At 45.5% G+C, this 20,883-nt stretch overlaps 1 protein-coding gene across 28 annotated transcripts in view; it reads left to right on the plus strand.

Annotated features, from left to right (window-relative positions):
• Positions 1–20,883, plus strand: part of R3hdm2 (R3H domain containing 2) — a 119,053-nt gene that overhangs the window by 79,992 nt on the left and 18,178 nt on the right. For 8 of the 28 annotated variants that reach the window (XM_006514153.2, XM_006514160.3, XM_006514154.4 and 5 more), the window contains 5 exons: positions 1,865–1,960; positions 4,659–4,690; positions 4,808–4,861; positions 11,445–11,677; positions 16,197–16,375. In XM_006514153.2, coding sequence (XP_006514216.1) covers positions 1,865–1,960; positions 4,659–4,690; positions 4,808–4,861; positions 11,445–11,677; positions 16,197–16,375 — 594 coding nt within the window. The remainder of the gene's footprint in view (positions 1–1,864; positions 1,961–4,658; positions 4,691–4,807; positions 4,862–11,444; positions 11,678–16,196; positions 16,376–20,883) is intronic. The other 20 variants (XM_006514161.3, XM_030245287.1, XM_030245293.1 and 17 more) reach the window with 6 other exon arrangements.

The raw sequence follows: 20,883 nt of genomic DNA on the forward strand, positions 1-20,883 counted from the left end.
TGTGGTCAGGTAGAACCAGTGTGAGTCTTGGTGAGGAGTAGTAACCATATAACAGTACCTCATGTCTACAGTCACACTTGGGTTTCATGAGATTCTATGTGGTCTTGAGACCAGGACCTTGTTGCTTGCTACTTGAATATGAAAGGGAGTCCTTTTAAGAAAGACACCACTATCTAATGTGGACAAACACGCTGGGTCTGAATGAAAGCAAAGAAAACTACAAAAGACAAATTTTTGTAAAACAAGAAAAAGCCTTTCCATCCTGATGCCCTTCTCTACATTTCCCCAAAGCCCCTCTTCATGGATCAGGAAGTACTCAGGCCCACAGGCGCATTGGAATGGAATGGAATCTGTTTCTACTGTGAACTTTTCCTCTCACAGCTTCAAGCTTGGTCCCTAGTAGAGTAGATTCTGTGTGCTTTCTGGCTGTGGTATTAGTAACAAACATAGTATTATTATTTTATTGTTTTCCCTGAGCTGAGCTTTGGTTTAAACATATATGTTATCTCTTTTAATCCTTTCCACAACCCAATGTAAATGGGGTTACTAACCCCACTTTACACATAAAAATGTTGAGTCTACCAGATGTTACGTTACTTGCCTGAAGTAAGTTTACTGGGAGTCTGCAGCGGGATTCACCTTGATGCCCAGTTATGCTTTCTACCCTGCCATGGGTATGCTGTGCTCGAAGCTGGGCAGCTTGTCGAGGGCCTTGTGTCTCCTTGTAATACAGCTGATAAACACATTAGTAGAATACAGGATCCAAAGTGTGTGGAGGACAGTATCTTATCTAATTAGATCTAAGACCCTAGAAGTCTGGAGCTGCCTTTAGAAACAGGTAAAGAGAGAGAGAGTTTTGGCCTAGAACAGTGGGTTCCTCAGAGATTCATCTGGAGCCTCTGACTGAAGGTCAGAGTTGCCTGTAGTGTGATGACATTGAGTAATGGGTTCCCTCTTGGAGCTCCTTGCCTTTGTGGTCACGTAGAGAAGGGTTCTGTTACACTGGCCCAGGACAGGGTTCACAAAGAGCATCAAGAGGAAAAATGGTGGTGGGAAGCTAGGTGGTGGCTAGCCAGAGTGGTCATTTGCCCATCCAACATTGGTCTGTCACTCTGTCAGAGAACATGAACGTCTCTCTGTCCCCCGTCTCCTCCTCTACCCTTGCTGTCTTCCTCTCCTCTTTTCACTGTGCCTCATTTATCTGTTCCTTTCTCTGCTCATTTCTTTCCATTTGTTCTCTCTTTCTCTCCTGTGTTGCGCTGTTCTCTTCGTATTTCTGTCTCCTCAACTCCCCTCAATTGCTGTAATTAAGATGAGAACAATGCTTAGTCTTTGAGTGAGTGAGAATCTCACTCTGGAGATTCTACTAAGTCCTGCTTGACTTGGGTTGCTAGGATGTGGCAGTAGTGACTGAAGAAGGGTCCTGCTCAGTGTAGTTCTGTAACCCTCCTCTGTGTTCAGCTGTGCTAAACACTTACATCTGTGCCCTTTCAGCGTCCTTCTTCCCCTCACTTGCCCTCTAAAGCACTGTTGTTTATTTTCCCAGGCTGTTTTCTTGATCTTTACTGACTGAGCAGTACCTGAGTACCCCAAGGAATCGACCCAATCCTTATACATAGTTGTTGTTCTTGATATTTGGGGTTTGGGGGAGGGTGGGAAAAGTCCTCTACCATCCAGAAAAGCTGATCTCCCAAACTGCATGGTCAGATGTGCCCAGTGGAAATTTTACTTTATTTCTTTATTTTCCTTTTTTTTTTTTTTTTATGGCAACTGTAAACTTTCCCAGTTTCTCTTCCTTGCTGGTGTGCAGTGAGCTTGCAGTACGAGGAGAACTTAACTAGCTTAATTCTGCTCACCGATCTAGATGAGAGTTCCATTGCAGGATGGAAGGAGGAGCAAGTCAATAGAAGAGAGAGAGGAGGAATATCAAAGGGTCCGAGAGAGAATATTTGCCCGAGAGGTAAGTGTAGCTTCTGAGAGTTGTCAGACCATAGCTTTTAGCTCTTAATCTCTGGCACTGTGAATGGAATGAACCCTCCATAAATGTTGCTGGGTCTTTTGTTTCTTTTTCTTTTCTTTTCACCAACATCGGTCAGTCCAAGATTTGACCTCTAACCCTGAGCGTGGCTTCTTGAGAAGCTGCAGGGTTTCACTTGTGTTGGAATACATTCTGCTGTGTGCTATACAAAGAGAGCCAAGACTTGGAGTGGCTGAATTTGGTAACTATGACTAGACTGGAAAGGGAATTGGTTTTGGCAGAGCTGATGAAGGGCCCTAAGTCTCTCCTGCCCACTCTCCTCCCACTCGCCCTTCCAACTCCTGCTGTCTGTTCTACACATCTTTGCTTCTCAGGAGAAGACTCAGATTCCATACAGGCTCAACACACATCTTGTTTGGCCAGTTTGTTTTTAGGATATATTGATGCTTTCTTTATTAAAGGGCTGTTCTGGCGGCATCCTCTACAGGTCCCACAGTCCCCAAGCACAGGACACTACTGGGACAGGAAGCCCCCTCTTCCTGTATTTCTTACCTTGCTCCTAGAACAGGAGTGGCTTTATGGTCCAAAGGGCAACAGTCAGCCAGCTTAGGTAACTTTATCTTTAAGAACTGTGGGCCATATCAAATGCACTTGTGACCCTGTGTCTAGTTGCCTTTGCCTGTTAGTCTAAGAGATGTAGAGCAGGATTGCAGGGACAAGTTAGATTAGCAACAGAAGAACAGATCTTCAAAACACGTGGACCCAGACAGAGTAATATCTTAGCAACAAAGGAGGTTTAAATCATGTGGATGGACACTGCTCTCCCACCGTTCCTCTGTTCTTCTTCTTTCATCAAGACACCGCTCCCATTTTTATATCACACACAAACGCACACAAAACAATGTGTGTGTCTTTTCATCATCACCTCACTCAGAAAAATAATGGTCTCCACTCCAGAAAAAATGTTTGTTCGTTGTCTAGACAGAGAGCCAAGTGCTTTTAAGAATCCTTATGGAAAGTGGCACACAACAAGCTTTCTGGCCTAGGATTCAAGAGGCAGTCTTCTTACCTTCTATTATATAGATTTCCATTATGAGTCAGAAAAGTCTGTCCTCCAAATTATTCCTACTCAAGAGACTTCAGCACATTACCTGCAAACCAGGTGGGTAGAATGAGAGGAGAGATGTCACGGTTATGGCCAGGATGACCCTAAATTGTGAATAGAAATGCTTATGTCGTACTTGCTATCTTTTAGGCATTTCTTGTAGGTTAACTTATGTCATCTTCACAACAGGTCTGTAAAGTAATTTTAATTATTTCTCTCACTTTATAAAGAAGAATCTAAGACACAGAGATTTGGTAACAGCCTAGCATAACAATGCTAGTTAACCAGAGTGCTGGTGTTTGCTGTAGACTCTGGCGCTAGTGTCCATGGTCACAGCCTAATGGAAGCTACCTCTTGATAGCGTGCTCTGCTCTGGACTCTTAGATGAGGTAGTACAGCAGTGACAGCATAGCTGACTGTGTGTGTACTCCCCAGCCTCACTGTGTCAGGCCCTGGCAGAGCCCTGTTGTCTGAAAGCACAGATGGCTTCTTTCAGGGCATTGAGCTGGTTGTCACCGTAATGGGACGTAGCTACCTACAGCCATAGCAAAGGCAAAGTTAGTGCTTCTCTCCCTTTTCTTCCTGATTTCTAGTCTCTCAAGCCTCTGCTAATACATGTATTCTTTGTTAAATCCTTGTGGATTTATCACTTTTGTTTCAGTATTTCCTAGCTCTTGTAGTAGAGGCCTCGGGAATGTCAGAAGATCTAGATGAGGAGAAATGGCCAAAGCCCACCACCCTCCAAAGACTCCTGTGGAGAGGAGCCCGCCCAGTCAGAGGGAATGAGGAAGGGTAGAGTGAGGAGGACAAGGACAGGCCCGGAAGAACGGGAAGTGCCAAGAAGGGTGTTCGGATGGAAATGCTGCTGCTGCAGCCTTCTCTAGAGCCTGCGCTGCCCTGTGCAGAGCCTGCTGTGCTCAACAGCTGGACGCCCATCCTCAGTGCCTTTCCGAAGGTTTGGGGTCCACCACGGGGCTCACTTCACTCAGCTCAGTGGCTTTGTCAGAAAATGATCCTGGTGGAACTGTCTCAGACTTCAATGTCCTCCTTTTTTTAGGCCCTAAAAAGTATCTGCATCCCCAATATCTCACCTATGATGGGACTCAAGGCACAGCGCCTTTCATGTGGCCAAACAAAGGGCAGAAAGAGAAACAGCCACTGAGGTTAATTTCCAAAAAATGAAGTTTCCTTTTCATGCCCCCTTCCTTTGACCGTGCTTGAGATAACGTATGGCAATCATCACACTCAGTTCACTGCTAGAGCAATGAATGTAGAGCTGGGGTAGGGGGGGTAATGAGGCTTGTGGCTTTCCTGTCCCTCCTCTGACACTTCTCCCCTTACCCACCTGCATTTTAAATGCTGTGGAAAGGCTAAACCTGCCAAATGTTTTCACACGACAGGTGAGAAACTGGTCTGGGGTAAGGCGGTGTGGGTCACCCTAGCCTTGCTCCCTCCCTGTTGATGGGTGAGAGTTTGGGTTTGAAGAGTATGAGTGTTCATAGCATCGTGGACATCCTTTTCTGTTGTGCCTTATTATTTTCTTATGAGTTATTTTCCGTTTTCTCCTCTATCTAGACCGGCCAGAATGGATATCTGAATGACATCAGGTTAGTACAGTCACTCAGCTTGCTTTCTGCCTGCTGCTTGGCTCTATCAGGGAGGCTAATAGAATCCTATAATGATGCTACTCTTGTTTTGTTTTGTTTTTTGATGTTAACCAACAGACTCTCCAAAGAAGCCTTTTCTTCTAGCTCTCACAAGAGAAGGCAGATTTTTAGGTACCTGTGTGTGATCTATATCTCTCCTTTTTATTTTTAATTTTGTTTTGCTGTAATCTTTTCAGTGGAGTGAGTGAGTTTGCTCCATGCATGGCTGCTTGTGGAATAATTAAATTTGTAAGTTTTGCAATACTGGATTCTTTTTTTCCTTTTGGGAGAAAAAGGCTCCACCTCAGTGACTTTATTGTTGCCAGTGTCACTGGGTCTGGAGTAGACGGGGAAGGGGACACCAGCTGTGTGAGACAGGCCGGGCCAGGCAGGTGCTGCTCCCCACCCCCTCCACACTCACTCACACACACACACACACACACACACACACACACACATATGGGGTAGAACTCGGCACTTTCAAGAGGTTCAAACATACACATAAGGTAAAGGATGGTTCTGTAGATTGCCTTTGCTTAGTCTGTGGAAAGCTGTGGACAGCTGATATCTGAACCTAGAACAGGGACTGTTTTGTGTCTCTAGGAAAGATAATATATGCACATATATAAATACATATATGAATCTGTGTGTGTGTGTGTGTGTGTGGTTTTACCTTGAGACAGTATAATGTCCCAGAGAGAATAGGTGTGCATTAGAGTGGACCTAGAGAATGTCCTTTACTGTCTGTTGCTTACCCTTCGTCATGAGGAGAGCTCCTGTTCCTCGCTGTACTAACTTCTCCAGTACCCAATACTCTTACTTTTTAAACAAAACAAACATCATAAAATCTTGCATTTTAACCTCTCATTCCCGTTCTGAGGGATAATATAGGATGGATGTGAGAGGAATACTTTATGCTGGCACCAACTCACTGTAAATCTGTTCTCCTGATTTACCAACAGGAAAGCTGCAGAGTGCAGAGGGCCTGAGTGTTTAACACCATATCTCAGTACTAACTGAGTGCGATAGGAGACTCAGAATATAGGTCTCACTTTAAAGCTCTAGTTGTCCTCACCTGTTGGCCTTGCTGAAGCTGAGATGCTCAGTGGTTGCCAGTGTGCGCCACTCCTACAGAAGGCCTTAGCTCCTTTGCAACATTCACATCAGGCGAATCGCAGGGGATCGGATGACCCCTGGCCTCCACAAGCAGTGACACTCCACACAAAGATACACACATACGTATCAATAAAAATAAATCTTAAAAGGAAGTGGAAAAAGGAGAAAGACATCCCCCACTGTTAGCAAGGATAGAGAATTTACATTTTTAAAAAATTTTTAAGATTTATTTTGTGTGTGTAAGTGTCTATGCACCACATCCGGGCAGTGCCCACAGAGGCTAAAAGAGGGCATTGAATTCTCTGGAAGACATTACAGACACTTGTGAGCTGCCATGAGGTCCTCGGAATCAAACTCAGGTGTTGTGGGAGAGCATCCAGTGTTCTTAACCACTGAGCCATCTCTCCATCCCCCTCTGACTCTTCTTTTTAGACAGTGCCACCTTGAAGTCCGTCTGAAAACCAGAGGCTGAGTGGGCTTTGCACTGTTGATAGTACCAAAGATATGTACAATTGTCACATTTAAGAAAACACAAAATTCTGCTAGATAGTATATACTGTGTAGTCATAATTATCCCCGAGAACAGTGCCTTTCTTAGATCTGCTCAGCTCTGTCTTACCCGGTTCAACTTTCTCAGTGTATTGACCTGATGAACTGGTTTTTATCAGAAGAAACCGAAGGTAGAGATGGAGTAGTGAGCCCCAGTTTCTGTGGCTGTAAGTGGCGAGGCCGAGGCTGATTCTGTCCACTGTTCTTTTATTGTCCCACACCAGCTCCTTTCAGACAGCCCTTCTTCCTCTCAGTTCTATTTGAAGCCTAATTCAGATTCACTGCTAAGAGTGATGTTTCCTGGGAGCATCAGGCTACACCAAACTGTGCAGATAATAGCTTGAAGAATTGGGTAAGCAGGTGCAGCCCTCACCTCTCCGAATATTTTTTTCAAAGCCTGAAAAATCAGACTGTGTTTTTGATTAAAGACCTAGGTGAAGACCAGTGAGATGGCTCAGCAGGCAAATGCAGCTGCCACCAACCCTGGTGACCTGAGTTCAGCCCCAGGAGTCAGGTGGTGGAGGAGAGAACTAGCCCCTGGGGGTATCCTCTGACCTTCACACACAGATATAAAAAATGACTAGCAATTACAAATAGAAGTGGGACTAGAACAATGCCCAGCAGTTAAAAGCACATAGTGGGGGCTGGTGAGATGGCTCAGTGGGTAAGAGCACCCGACTGCTCTTCCGAAGGTCCGAAGTTCAAATCCCAGCAACCACATGGTGGCTCACAACCATCCGTAACGAGATCTGACGCCCTCTTCTGGAGTGTCTGAGGACAGCTACAGTGTACTTACATATAATAAATAAATAAATCTTTAAAAAAAAAAAAAAAAAAAAAAACAATGGAGGAGCTGCTTTAATTCTCCTCCTTTTAAAAAAAAAAAAAAAAAAAAAAAAAAAAAAGCACATAGTGATCTTGCACAGGTCCCGAGTTCAGTTCCCAGCACTTACATTAGGAAGCTCAGAAATGCTTATCGTTACACCTTCTTCTGGGCACATAGCAAGCAAAGGCTCCCTGCTGACACCCACATATACACATAACTTAAACAACTGGGTATGGTGGTGCACACCTTTGATCCCATTATTGGGGAAGAGATAGAGTCATGGCCAACATGGTCTGTCTACATAGTGAGTCCTAGGACAGCCAGGGCTGTAGTGAGACCCTGTTTCACATAAATGAATAAATTAAAAGAAGAAACAAAGATGTACGAACAAGAGAATTTTTAAACCTGGGTTAGGTGCTGGTGATGTGATTGAGCTGGGGAGGACATACTCAGTATACCAAGGACCTAGGGTCAGGAGCAGTGCAAGAATGTGGGGATCGTGGTACACACCTGGAATCCCAGCACTCAGGACGGGGAGGCAGGGTGGTCAGAAGGTCAGGGTCATCCTTGGCTGCCTAGGTGGTTTGAGGCAAGCTTGAGCTGCATAACCCCCTGTCTCAAAGAAGAAGAAATGTAATTTAAAATGCAGATCCTGGACTGACTGCTTACCCTGTTTTGGATCATAGTCCAGAATATTACTAGTAAAACACCATACATTTCTGTCTATTTTATGTTTTTGAAAATACATAATACACCAAATTTTATCATCTACACTGGCAATAACTAGCAACTCCCCAGTTTTTTGGAAGTCTTAGTCCATTGATAAATAGGCCACCATTATCAAATGCTGCCCCTTCTATAACTCCACCATTTCTCAGACCCAACAAACTGGACTTCTTCCTATAAAAAAGTAAATTAAATCTACTTTAAAACTAAATCAGAGAAGCTCAGTTGGTAGTATGAACCTACATGTTGGTTCCTAAGATGTATGTATGAAGCCCTGGATTTGATCCTCATGCTACATGAGCTGGGTCTAGTGCCACACATAGCTGAATCCCAGCTCTAAGGAAGCAGGCAGGAGAATCCTTGGCACATAGCAGGCTTGGGGCCTGACTGGACTACATACCACCCGTCTTGAAACAGCGACAGAGATCGGGGCTGTGTTGGCCTAAATTAGCTCTGGTTCTATAACACATGGAGTGTGAGTGTGTTCTTTATCCTTATCCCATCTCTAACATACACCCAGCCCAGTCACTCCTCACAAGGGAATTTTAGTGGTTCTCCCAGGTTGCCATATATTTAGTGATATGATTATTTATAGAGAAGGAAACCGATCTGTTTTCTCTCTAGCTTCTCTATCAAGAGAATAATGTATTAAACCATCAGACAATCCACGTTTGAGTGTTTGGTGTAGGAACTGCTGTGGGAACTGGATAGGTCCAGAAGCTACTTCCTAAGGCACGTAGTTTAAAGATGCCTCATTATCCACCTGCCGCAGGTACCAAGAGAAAGTAAAGGACAAGTTATCCTGATAAATGCAGTCTTTTAGTTGAGAAGAGCAATAGAGTCCATGCTCTAGTGTCTAATGAGCAGCTTCATCCATTGGCACTGCCAGTGACCTACACACACATTGTTGAGATAGCTACTGGCTCTTGCTTCAATCCTGCTTCTATTTTGAACAGTCTCTGATTTATGTTTGCTTCCTTTTTTGCTCTTGGCATCCCGAGAATAAAGATGAAGCTTTAGAGAAAACAAGACTATGGTACAGTCCCTTATTCTAGCTCCATATAGAGAAGCATGAGACTCTGTATACTTGGGGTAGCAAAGAAGAATTGGTATATTGCTAATCAGTCGTGCCAGCATGTTGTTAGATCTCCATGGCATGGTTAATAGAAACCAGAAATGTGACCGCCAGCCACTTGTGGCACTCATCTGCAGTCCCAGCTCTTGGGAGGCAGAGGCAGGCGGTCTACAGAGTGAGTTCCAGGGCAGCCAAGGCAGGATGGTGGGATCCTGTCTGGTGGAAGAGACGGGGCAGGCAGGAAACAAGCTAGCTCACTCTCAAAATAACTGTGCAAAGGGCCTTTGGAGCTAAAGCGACTGGGATAGCATTTTCTATTTGGTTTTGGTGGGATAATGATGAAAAGAAGGAAATCAAAACTACTATGATTTACTCACCAGTATATATACCAAAATCTTGGTGATTGTTGTCATGTGATTCCCCCTGTAGTAGTTGCTGGGATGAAACTAAAATGAAGGAAATTGCTGAGCCTTGCATGCTTTTAGTAAGAAGCAGTAAGTGCTCTGGAGAGGGGCTAAGGGGATGGTTCCGTCTGTACAGTGACTGTGCAGTCATGGAGATCTGACTGTAGAACCCCACACCTTTGCAAGAACTGGCCATGACAACACACCTGTAGCCCGTCCTAGGAGTGGGCTGGAGACAGGCAGAGCGGCCATGGGGCTTATTGGCCAGCAGTCTAATGGAGTGCATTAGTTATCCAGGTTTGCTGAGAGCCATTGTCTCAGAAAATGAGGCAGAAGGTGGGGAGATGATCAGTGAGGAAAGACATCAGCCACCAAGCCTGAGAGCCCGATCCCAGGATTCACATGGTAGGAGAGAGGCACCCACACCTCAAGGTGTCCTCTGACCTACACACACACGGATACATGGACACACGGACACACGGACACAAAATAATTGAGTAAAATGTAATGAAAACATTTCAAAAATACTAGAACCTGATCAAGAAAACTACACATGTACTGCACACATGTTCATACATACCCACATGCATGCACACATACACACACACATGTACACACAAACACAAAACTCTATACAACTCACAAGAACAACAAAGAAAAATCAAAATTTGATTCCCAGCATCCGCACGTGTTGGCTCACAGCTGCCTACTCCAGGAGATCCTCTCTTGTTGGCCTTGGACGTCTGTACACGCACAGACAGGAGCACAGATACACAAAAATGAATCTTTAGGGGCTGGAGAGATGATTCAGCACTTAGGAGCACTGGTTGCTCTAGTAGAGGACCTGAATTCAGTTCCCAGCACCCCGATGGCTGCATATGACCATCCTTAGCTACAGTTCCAGGGGATCTGATGCCCTCTTTGGGCTTTGTGGACACCAGGCTCATATGTTGTATACATACATTTATACAACCAAAACATTTTATACACACTTAAGTACGTATCTTTTTAAAGGCAAGATAAAAGTTTTCAGGTCGACAATGAGGCATACTGCCATTTCTAATCACAGGCAATCTTTTTTTGAGATAGGGTTTCTGTTTATAGCCCTGGCTGTCCTGGAACTTTCTCTATAGACCAAGTTATCCTCAAACTCAGAGAGCCACCTGCCTTGACCTCCTGGGTGCTGGGGTTAAAGGCATACACAACCAATACCCAGTGCAGACAATGCTTTTAATGTTGGGATAAGCCTGCATTCTACAACAAACGAGCAGAAGAACCCCTTTCTCAGTAGCTCTGTGCCTTACTCAAGGCAGTAAGGCCGTAAGTTAAGTGCGGTCAAGCCCCTGTCCCTTTCTACCAAGTCCCAAGCATATTTGATCTTCCTGACATCAGTCCTTAGCAACTGTGGCATCTGTTGTTCTCAGAAACCAAGATAAAATTTCCACAAAACAATTTGGACAGTCAGACTGCTCACTGTAATCTTCCGACCCCTGGAAAGATACCACAAGTAGTTCCTCTGCTGGCTTAGATGCATGCTGTTTGGAAGGTCTGTGGGATTTATCCATGTCACTGGCTACTCCCACTTTCTACCAACAGTTAACTTCTAGGAGTCCTCTCATTTTAAGAAGTCCCAGAAGTTGCTGCCACCCTTCTGTTCCCCCCCACCCCCATTTCCTGCATGTGTGAGGTCCCTGCGGGGTGTGGAAAAGAAACCACAGTCAGTCTTAGTACTGTGTATGTCGCTTCCCATTTGCCTCGGGTCACTGTGTTGAAGTAGCTGCCAGTGCGCTGTCTCTCAGATTTGCCTCTGTGCTCTTTGTTACTGCACTGGACCTTGTTCTGTCGCTCCCATCAGATCTTAGTTGGCCAACCAGCAAACATGAAGTCAGTGTTCACACCCCTTCCCCTCTTCTTTAATAGCAAGAGAATAAAAAAGGAACTCTCTCTCTCTCTCTCTTGGCCCTTCTGCTGAATTGGGGGGCTGGGGGGGAGGTCCTCTGACCACTGTGGTTTCTGCAGGGGAAACCGGGAAGGGCTGAGCCGTACCTCAAGCAGCCGACAGAGCAGCACAGACAGCGAGCTCAAGTCCCTGGAGCCACGGCCTTGGAGCAGCACAGACTCAGATGGCTCTGTCCGCAGCATGCGACCTCCTGTCACCAAAGCCAGCAGCTTCAGTGGAATCTCCATCCTCACCCGAGGCGACAGCATTGGCAGCAGTAAAGGCGGCAGTGCAGGCAGGCTCTCCAGGCCAGGTACCACAGCGGCTCACCTTTCATGTCACACCCTCCCTTCTTGCTTGTCTTTTGCAAAGTATCTAGTAACAACTGTAGGTGAAACATCTGGTGCACTGTAGTCACTTGGAAACTTAGCAGCATTACCAGAAGACAGGAAATCTGACTTCCTGGATCCCATTTTTTTTTAAATCTGTCCATCTGTCTGTCTGTTAGGTTTTTGTGGGTTGGTTGTTTGTTTGAGACAGGGTTTCTCTATGAAGCCCTGCCTATCCTGGAACTCACTCTGTAAACCTGTTGTCCTGAGTGCTGGGGTTAGAGGCATAAGCCACCATGCTTGATGCCATTACTCATTCTTTTTTCTTTTTCTTTCTTCTTTCTTTTTTTTTTTTTTTTTTTTTTTAATGTATATGAGTACACCATTACTCTCTTCAGACACACCAGAAGAGGGCATCAGATCCCATTACAGATGGTTGTGAGCCACCATGTGGTTGCTGGGAATTGAATTCAGGATCTCTAGAAGAGCAGCTGGTGCTCTTAACCACCTAACCATTTCTCCAGCCCGCCATTACTCATTCTTAAATCTAGTTGCTTCTTTGATTTTTTTCTTTCAGACTTTGGAGGTTTTTTGTTTGTTTGTTTGTTTGGTTTGTTTTGTTTTTTGTTTTGGGGGGTTTTTGGAAGGAAAAAAGGAAGGAAGGAAGGTTAGTTGGAGTTTAGTTATTTTGTGTATTTTCTGACATAGATTTTAGCCCAGAGCAAGGTTACATGGTAAGATGTACTTTGATTCTGTGCCCCATGGAAAGAGAAAGTGTAACAGTTTATAACCAATCAGCAGTAGCTAGCATGCCAGAACTTACTGGACACATCCTGCTACCCCTGCTTTTTTGGAATGTAGTCGCTAGGAAGAAGTGGAGCTTCAGGGTGAGAATGACAGCCTGTCGCCACCGCTCAGTGCGCCGGGTTGCCCTCTGTGCCTGCTGTGGTCTTACCATGTGACTTCGGCAACCTCGACATCATTGCCCCTGAAAGAAAGTCATGAGTCCCACACCACAAGAACTATAGGTCTCACCTCCAGCAGGCACCCGTCGTGGTGAAGCCTTTTGCTTCTGTTAGATTTCTCTGCCCATCTCTGTTATCCCCTTTTCTAATACCACTGCCTCTGCTTTAACTAGGCCCTCATTTTATTAAATTATGATATTAGCTCCATGACTATCTCTCCGCTCTGTTCTAAGCCATTTTCAGAGCAAATTTACTAATCTAAAACACAGATGTAATCACTTTCAGTCCCCTCCTAAAACTGTTCATGTTAGAGCCGAGTAGATAACTCAGAAGGTAAAACTCCCACTGTGTAAGCAATGATCACCTGAGTTTCCTCTCCAGCATCTGTAAGAGCATGCTCTTAACTTTTTCTTTTTCTTTTCTTTTTTTCCTCCAATAATTTAATTTTATATTCACTTTATATCCCGATTGCAGCCCCCCTCCTTCCAGTCCCACCTTTATAAGTCCTTTCCCCCATTGCCCCTCCCCTTTTCCTCGGGGAGTGCCCCTTGGGTATCACCCCATCCTAGGACATCTAGCTGCAGCAGGACTAGGCACATCCTCTCCCACTGAGGCCCAACCAGGCAGTTTAGTTAGAGAAAAGGGATCTAATGGCAGGGAACAGAGTCAGAAACAGCCCCTGTTCCAGTTGTGAGGAGAAACCACACGAACACCAATCTGCACATTGCTACAAATATGTAGGTGGTCTCGGTCCAGCTCCTGCATGCTTTCTGGGCCCAGATTAGTTGATCCTGTAGGTCTTCTTGTGATGTCTTTGACCCTTCTGGCTTGTTCAATTCTATCCTCAACTCTAGAGTCCCCAAGCTCTGCCTGATGTTTGACTGTAGGCTTCTGTACCTGTTCCATCTGCTGCTGGATGAAGCCTCTCAGGAGACAGCTATGCTAGGCTCCTGTCTGCAGACAGAGTAGAGTGTCATTAATAGTGTCAGGGGTTGGCTCTCTTATACGGGAAGAGTCTCAAGTCGGGGTATTCATTGGTTGACTATCCCTGCACATCTTGTTAGGCAAGACAAGTTTTGGGTTGAAGGTTTTGTGGGTGAATTAATGTCCCCCTCACTCCTCTGGAAGTCCCACCTGGCTCTGGTAGGAATCTCAGCTAGGATTACCCCTATAGGCTCCCCATACTCCCCTCCCAGAGATGCCCCCCACTGATTTCCATTCTCACTCCCAGCCCTGGCTGTGCTCCCTCCCCGTAACTGATTGCCATCCCTGTTCCCCTCCTCATTCCCTCTCCTACTCAGTTCCTTCTCTCCATCCACCTCTCCTGAGTGAGATTCTTGCATCCTCCCTCAAGATCTCCTTATTACTTAGTTTCTTTGAGTCTATGGAATGTAGCATGGTTATCCTGCCCTTTATGGCTAATGTCCACTTATAAGTGAGTACATACCATACATGTCTTTCTGGCTCTGGGTTCGATTCTAAGCAAGCACCCACATGGTGACTCACAAACATCTATAAATCCAGTTTTGTTTTGTTTTGTTTTTTTAAGATTTATTTATTTATTATATGTAAGTACACTGTAGCTGTCTTCAGACACACCAGAAGAGGGAGTCAGATCTCATTAGGGATGGTTGTGAGCCACCATGTGGTTGCTGGAATTTGAACTCAGGACCTTCGGAAGAGCAGTTGGGTGCTCTTACCTGCTGAGCCATCTCTCCAGCCTATAAATCCAGTTCTAGGGAATCAGATGCTCTCATTTAGTCTCTTTTGGCTCTAGACACAATGTATGGCACAGATAAATAATGTTCAGGCAAAACAGTCACACATAAAATACAATTACTTACAAAAAATTTTTTAAAAGTGAGCCGGCCGTGGTGGCGCGCGTCTTTAATCCCAGCACTTGGGAGGCAGAGGCAGGCGGATATCTGAGTTCGAGGCCAGCCTGGTCTACAGAGTGAGTTCCAGGACAGCCAGGGCTACACAGAGAAACCCTGTCTCGAAAAACAAAAAAAGAACAACAAAAAAAAATTTTAAAAAGCTAAGCATGATGGTGTGCACTTAACAATCCCAGCACTGGGAAGAGAGAGACAGGGGGCTCTCCAAGGCTCACTGATGAACCAACATAGCTGAGCCAACAAACCCATAAAGCAAGGTGAGTGGTTCCTGAAAAGCAGCATCCATTGCTGACCTTGGGGACACACACTCTGGCACGTACATGCGCACACATTCTTGAGTTCATGGTTCTACATCACCGATAAAAACGGCATGGTGGAAGCTTGGGAAGCTGAGGCTAGCTTTTAAAAACACATTCTTCTCCAACTTGCCAGCCATTTCTTGAATATGACATTAGCTTTGTCCCCTTTCAACCTGATAAGCTTTTAGTTATCACTCAAATACACCCCATCTCCTAACTTCCCTTCCTCTACCCTCTGGGGGACTCCTGCTTCCTCAGCTCCTCTCTCAGTCTCTCACTCAGCTTTGGTGATGGCACTACCAGTTCTCTATCTTCTTACCAGATTTTAGGAGCTAGCCAAGGGCCATACCATAGCTCATTACAGAATCCCTCTTGCATAGTATATAGTTGGTAAAAGTATGTGGTATGCTGAGCCAGAATAAACCCTATTCTCTTTAAATGTGTTGTGTGACTATGCAGATGCCTTAGTGAGCCTGGAAATGGGAAAACCTCCTGGGTAAAGGTGGTGTTTGTGGGGTGGGTATGGATGCTGGAGGATGGAAGTTGTTTTCTTAGCAGCTTTCATAAAGGATGGTGTCACACAAGTGGGGAGGCAGTAAGGAGAAGGCAAGGTCCCATAGTGGACAGGAATCTCTGAAGCCCCATGTTTTAAGCCATCCTGTTACGAGACACAGACTGACTTTAGACACCGCAGGGGAGGTGCTTCGGCAGCTTCACATATGTGAGCAGTCATTTGGTTGGTTGGTTTTTGTTTTTATTGTTTTTGTTTGTTTGTTTTTGAGACAGGGTTTCTCTATATAGCCCTGGCTGTCCTAGAACTTACTATGTAGACCAGGCAGGCCTCTAACTCAACAGAGATCTGCCTGCCTCTATCTTGTGAACAGATTTCTCAACCTTTCTAATGCTGTGACCCCCTTAATACAGTTCCTCATGTTGTGATGACCCCCATCCATAAAATTATTTTTGTTGCTATTTTATAACCATAATTTTGCTAGTTATGAATTGTAGTTTAAATAGCTGATATGTAGATAGTAACTTCTGTGAAAGGGTCGCTTGATACCACCCCCAAAAGGGCTTGCGATCCACAAGTTGAGAACTGCTGCTCCAGAACATTTTGTTCAGTTCTCAAACCAGCCGTTAACATTCAAGGTGTTTTCTAAGCGGTCAGCAGAAAAGCTGCAATACAGCTCTATCCTTGCGTGGATCTGTGGCAACTGTGGGGAACTGGGAAAGAAAGTGAACAGAAAGAAAGGGCAAAGAAAAGTAAAATCCTGCAGCTGGGCCCTCAGAATTCCATTTGCGCATTGTATTTACAACTTGGGGCGGGTCTCCTCTTTGCCTTAGGCATGGCACTAGGTGCCCCAGAAGTGTGCAACCAGGTCACCTCACCCCAGTCTGTCCGGGGCCTTCTTCCTTGTACTGCCCAGCAGCAGCAGCAGCAACAACAACAACAACAACAACTTCCTGCTCTCCCACCCACTCCTCAACACCAGCCACCCTTGAATAATCACATGATTTCACAGGTGAGTTACTGCTCAAGTGTCCAGCACCCTTTGTTCCAAGTCAGTGACGCTCAGGCCACCATGTCCCTCATGGAAGCAGCCTACGCCTGCCTCCATTTCTTATTTGTTAATTGTTGGGAGGGCAGGACAGGGGCAAGTGTTTTGTTTGGCTGAGACATTCCTTTTGTTGTTGTGTTCTGTTGAGACAAGATGTCATGAAGCCTACATTAGCTATAAAGTTTAGGCTGGGGGCAGCCTAAGCTGATGTCCTGATGTCCTCCCCTAACTTCTCAGATGCTGGATTGCAGATGTGCACTGTCACACTTGGCTAACCTGAGAACTCTGTTGTATATTTATTTCTTCCTCTTCTAATGAGACAGGGTCTGTCTGTGTAATCCTGGCTGGCCAGGAACCGAGTCTACCTGCCTTTGCCTTCTAAGTGCTGAGAATTGAAAGGTGTGTGCCTGGCAGTTGACCTCTGGTTATCTGAGAATTTGTGGCTCTTTTACTCCAAGTTGTGTTTCTGCTGCACCCTTTAAAATCCTCTGTAAATTAACAAAGTCATTCTGCTCACTGTATCTATGTTGAAACTTAAAATATCACAGGTCCAGGCCTCTCAAAGGCAGAGACCAGCCAGGTGGCATGGCACATGCTGTAAGTCCAGTCCTGGCGAAGCTGAGGTAGGGGCGTAGGCAGGGCTGCAGAGTGAGTCTGAGCTCCGTGAGCTGGAGAGCAAGAGCTTCCTTTAAAGGCAAAACTTGCTGGGCAGCGGTGGCAATTGCCTTTAGTCACAGCACTCAGGACACAGAAGTAGGCAGATCTCTGTGATCAAGGCCACCGTGGTCTTCAGAGTGAGTTCCAGGACAGCTGGAGCTACACAGAGAGACCTTGGTTGATGTTGCTGTTAACCAAGGTTTGAGAAATCTTGTGCTTCCGTGCAGACCGTGAAAGCCATCAGCCTGAGTCAGCTTTTCTGTCAATTGAATCTTAATATTCTGAGCAGAGCACTGTCCTGTAAGCAGAGCTCTTCATGATTAGAGTCCCATATCTAACCTCATATCCTTTGTAGTCAGAAGCCCTTTCATGTCTACTCTTCACTCCGTCTTTACGTTGTTTTACCTGCCAGGCTGCTTCCCTCCCTGCCCAGTCCAGCATGGCATCTCTAGGGCAGGAACCCTGCCTGCAACTCTTACTGCAACCTGATATGCTGTGTTTGGTTGATATCCATGGGAGGTCTGCCCTTTTCTGAAGAGAATTGGAGGAGGAATGGATGGGGAGGGGTAGTGGGGAGGTTGGGAGTAGGGACTGGGAGGAGAGGAGGGAGGGGAAACTGCAGATGGGATATAATAATAATAATTAATAATACTAATAATATTTATTATTGTTGTTTTGTTTTGTTTTGTTTTTTAAAGAACCTGGTCAGTATGAACTGGAAACTCAACTGGGAGGATCCCAGGATGCCCTGTTAGGTCTTGTTCATACTAGCTTAGGTCTCTGCTAAGATGTGCACTTGGGTCCGTTGCTCTGCCTGTGAGTGGGTAAAGTGCTCCTCTTCCAGCTGCCCTGCCCCCAGCCTTCCATGGTGTTTTGTATGTCCATCTCACTTGCTAAGGTCCCAGCGTTCTGTAGTCTTTTTCTCTGAAATGTGTATATTTTAATAGTCTTGCTCCCCCTTTTCCCTCTTAGTCTTTTGTCTTTTCCTTCTATCTGACATCTACACTTAAAACACAGCAAGAATTGAGAAGGGGTAAAGAGATAGAAGAATGACCATTTGGGACTCATGTTTTGAAGTAAATGGCAAGTGATAGGCTCTAAATTCCAGCCTTCTCCTCCCCCTGCTCCTGGATTCTGCTGTTCAGTGGAAGGGCTGTTGGTATGGAGTGTGGTGTTGGGTTCGATGCTATAGATTGGGGATTCAAAGGTTTCTGTTCTCTCTGGAGGTCAATCATAATCACAGACTCCCAAACAGTCTGACCCTGGGGAAGTTGGGGGTATTTATTTATGGGAGCTGTTAACCTTACCATCATCTAATATTTGTTCCTACTTTACCTTTTCTTCCCACAACCTCTCCTACTTCAGTTCTTTTCTTCGTCCTGTTGTGGTGTTGACTTCACCCCGAGGCCTCTCCTTCCTCACCTCCATCCCTGCCTTCCTGTTCTCCTTGTCATTTTGTTCTCATGGCTGTCTGCACTGTGAGGCTATGAAGTTGCACAGAAATAATCACTGTTTGGTTCCTCAAGTAATATAGCAGTGTAGAAATGAAGGAAGAGACCAAATCAGTATATGCTACTGTGTTCTAAAGCTTTTAGAAAACTTTGGGAAAGGGATCAAAAGGCATTTGCCCAGTCCCAGACATAGTGCTGGCAAAACAAGACTCTCACTCTTCTTGGGACACTTCCTCTCACTAAGCAGAAATGACCCTCCTGCACCAGCGATGCAGGTGACACCAGGGGGGGGGGGCAGTGAAGGCTCAGTGGCTGGGTTTTGTTGAGTTTAGACTGGAATGAATGTTATAAAGGAGCCCTGTTAACTCTGTAGCTATAGTGTCTCTCTACACATCCCAGAGCTATCATGTATCCCAGAATTCACCAGTAGGTGGCAACAGATGTCCTTTTGGTTTCTGAGACCAACCAAGAAAATAATGGTAGAATAACCCAAACCAAACTAAACCAAACCACCAACAACAACAACAAAATAGCAATGGCAATATTGGAGAGACAGTTCAGTGGGAACGAGCACTAGCTGTTCTTACAGAGGACCCAGATTTGATTCCTCCCACCTACATCGTGGCTCACAACCATCTGTCGTTCTGGTACCACGGGAACAGGTACACTCCTCTGGTCTCTATAGTCACTAGAGACACAACTGGTACATGTTACCCAGGCAGGCAAACATTCATACACATTTAAAAAGAAGTGAGAGGGGCTGGAGAGATGGCTCAGTGGTTAAGAGCACCGACGGCTCTTCCGAAGGTCCTGAGTTCAAATCCCAGCAACCACATGGTGGCTCACAACCATCCATAATGAGACCTGATGCCCACTTCTGGTGCATCTGAAGACAGCTACAGTGTACTTAGATATAATAATAAATAAATCTTTAAAAAAAAAAAAAAAAAGAAGTGAGGGCCGGGCAGTGGAGGCGCACGCCTTTAATCCCAGCACTCGGGAGGCAGAGGCAGGTGGATTTCTGAGTTGGAGGCCAGCCTGGTCTACAGAGTGAGTTCCAGGACAACCAGGGCCACACAGAGAAACCCTGTCTTGGAAAAAAGAAAACAAACAAACAAACAAAACAGTGAGGTCCTCCTTTACCGTGGCATTTCCTGTTTAAAGGAGTCAGAAGAACATTGGCCCCCACTTCCTTCTCCTCACACCCTCCCCAGCCCCACAGAGCATCTTTATTATGTAACTCTGGCTGTCCTGAACTCCTGTACAGACCAAACTAGCCTCCAACTCAGGCTGCCTCTGGCTCCCAAGTGCTGCAGTTAAGGTGTGTGCCACCATTCCTGGCTCACTCTCCATTTACAACGCACACATGTGTGGAAAATGAGCTGGGGTTTTTTGTTTGTTTTTTGTTTTATTTTGTTTTGTAATTACTATTGTTATATACTATTCAGTTTAGAACTTTTCACATGTCAAATTCCCTTATTTACTGAAGCACAATTAATCCAAAATACAAAGAATTATGGTCACACATATCTATAGTGTGGTTTCTGAAGTTTGCAATGAAAACATGCTTTATTCACACTTTGAAATAAGCATTCCTCCTAGAACAGCAGTGTAGCATAACAAATTGTTTGCAGTTTAGTGAAAATGAGCTGCTCTGCCACTTCACTGTTCAAAAGGCCCGACCCAGGGTAAGTCCTCCCCCAAGAGGTCTAAGAAAATAGAACCTGCAGCGTTTGCAGCTCACGTTGGGCAGCTTGAACAGCAGTTACCTTTAGAATGCCGTTGGCTTATAGGGTGTCCGTGGGCTGAGCTAACTTTCCAGGCTACAGCAATGTCCCTCTCCAGGACACCCGGGATTCTCAGTAACTCTTTAAAACTCTAGATGTCAGATCCTCTGCCAAGGTCCCCAGTCCGTCCCCTCTGGGTTCCAAGCCATAGCTTTGATTTCGATGGGCCATTTGATTTCTCTGTGGCTTGGGGTTGAACCAGAGCCTTGCAGTGCCAGGCAAGTACTCTGCTCAGCTGCACCCCAGCTCCACCCTTACTCTCACTGCTGTAATTAGAAGTTACCCTATCTCTAGGAATTCTGTCATGAAGCAGCGTCTCCATGTTCCTTCCCTCTCCCTCCTGACCACTCTCCTAGCTCACCCTCCTGCACCAGGGGCTCCAGCTGGAGAAGTGATGAAGTGATCCAAAGGACTGGACAGGAAGACGGAAGGAAAATAGTTAGTTGATCTAGAACCCTGTGTGTTCTCAGTAGACAGTCTCCTTCCTGAGGCCAGTGAAGGGATTAAGGGATAAAAACCGCGGGCTTCTGGTTGTGCTTTCCTCCGAGTTTGCCCCATTCGCTCATGAGGGCATTTT

Source organism: Mus musculus, chromosome 10, assembly GCF_000001635.26.
Source record: "Mus musculus strain C57BL/6J chromosome 10, GRCm38.p6 C57BL/6J".
NCBI lineage: Eukaryota > Metazoa > Chordata > Mammalia > Rodentia > Muridae > Mus > Mus musculus.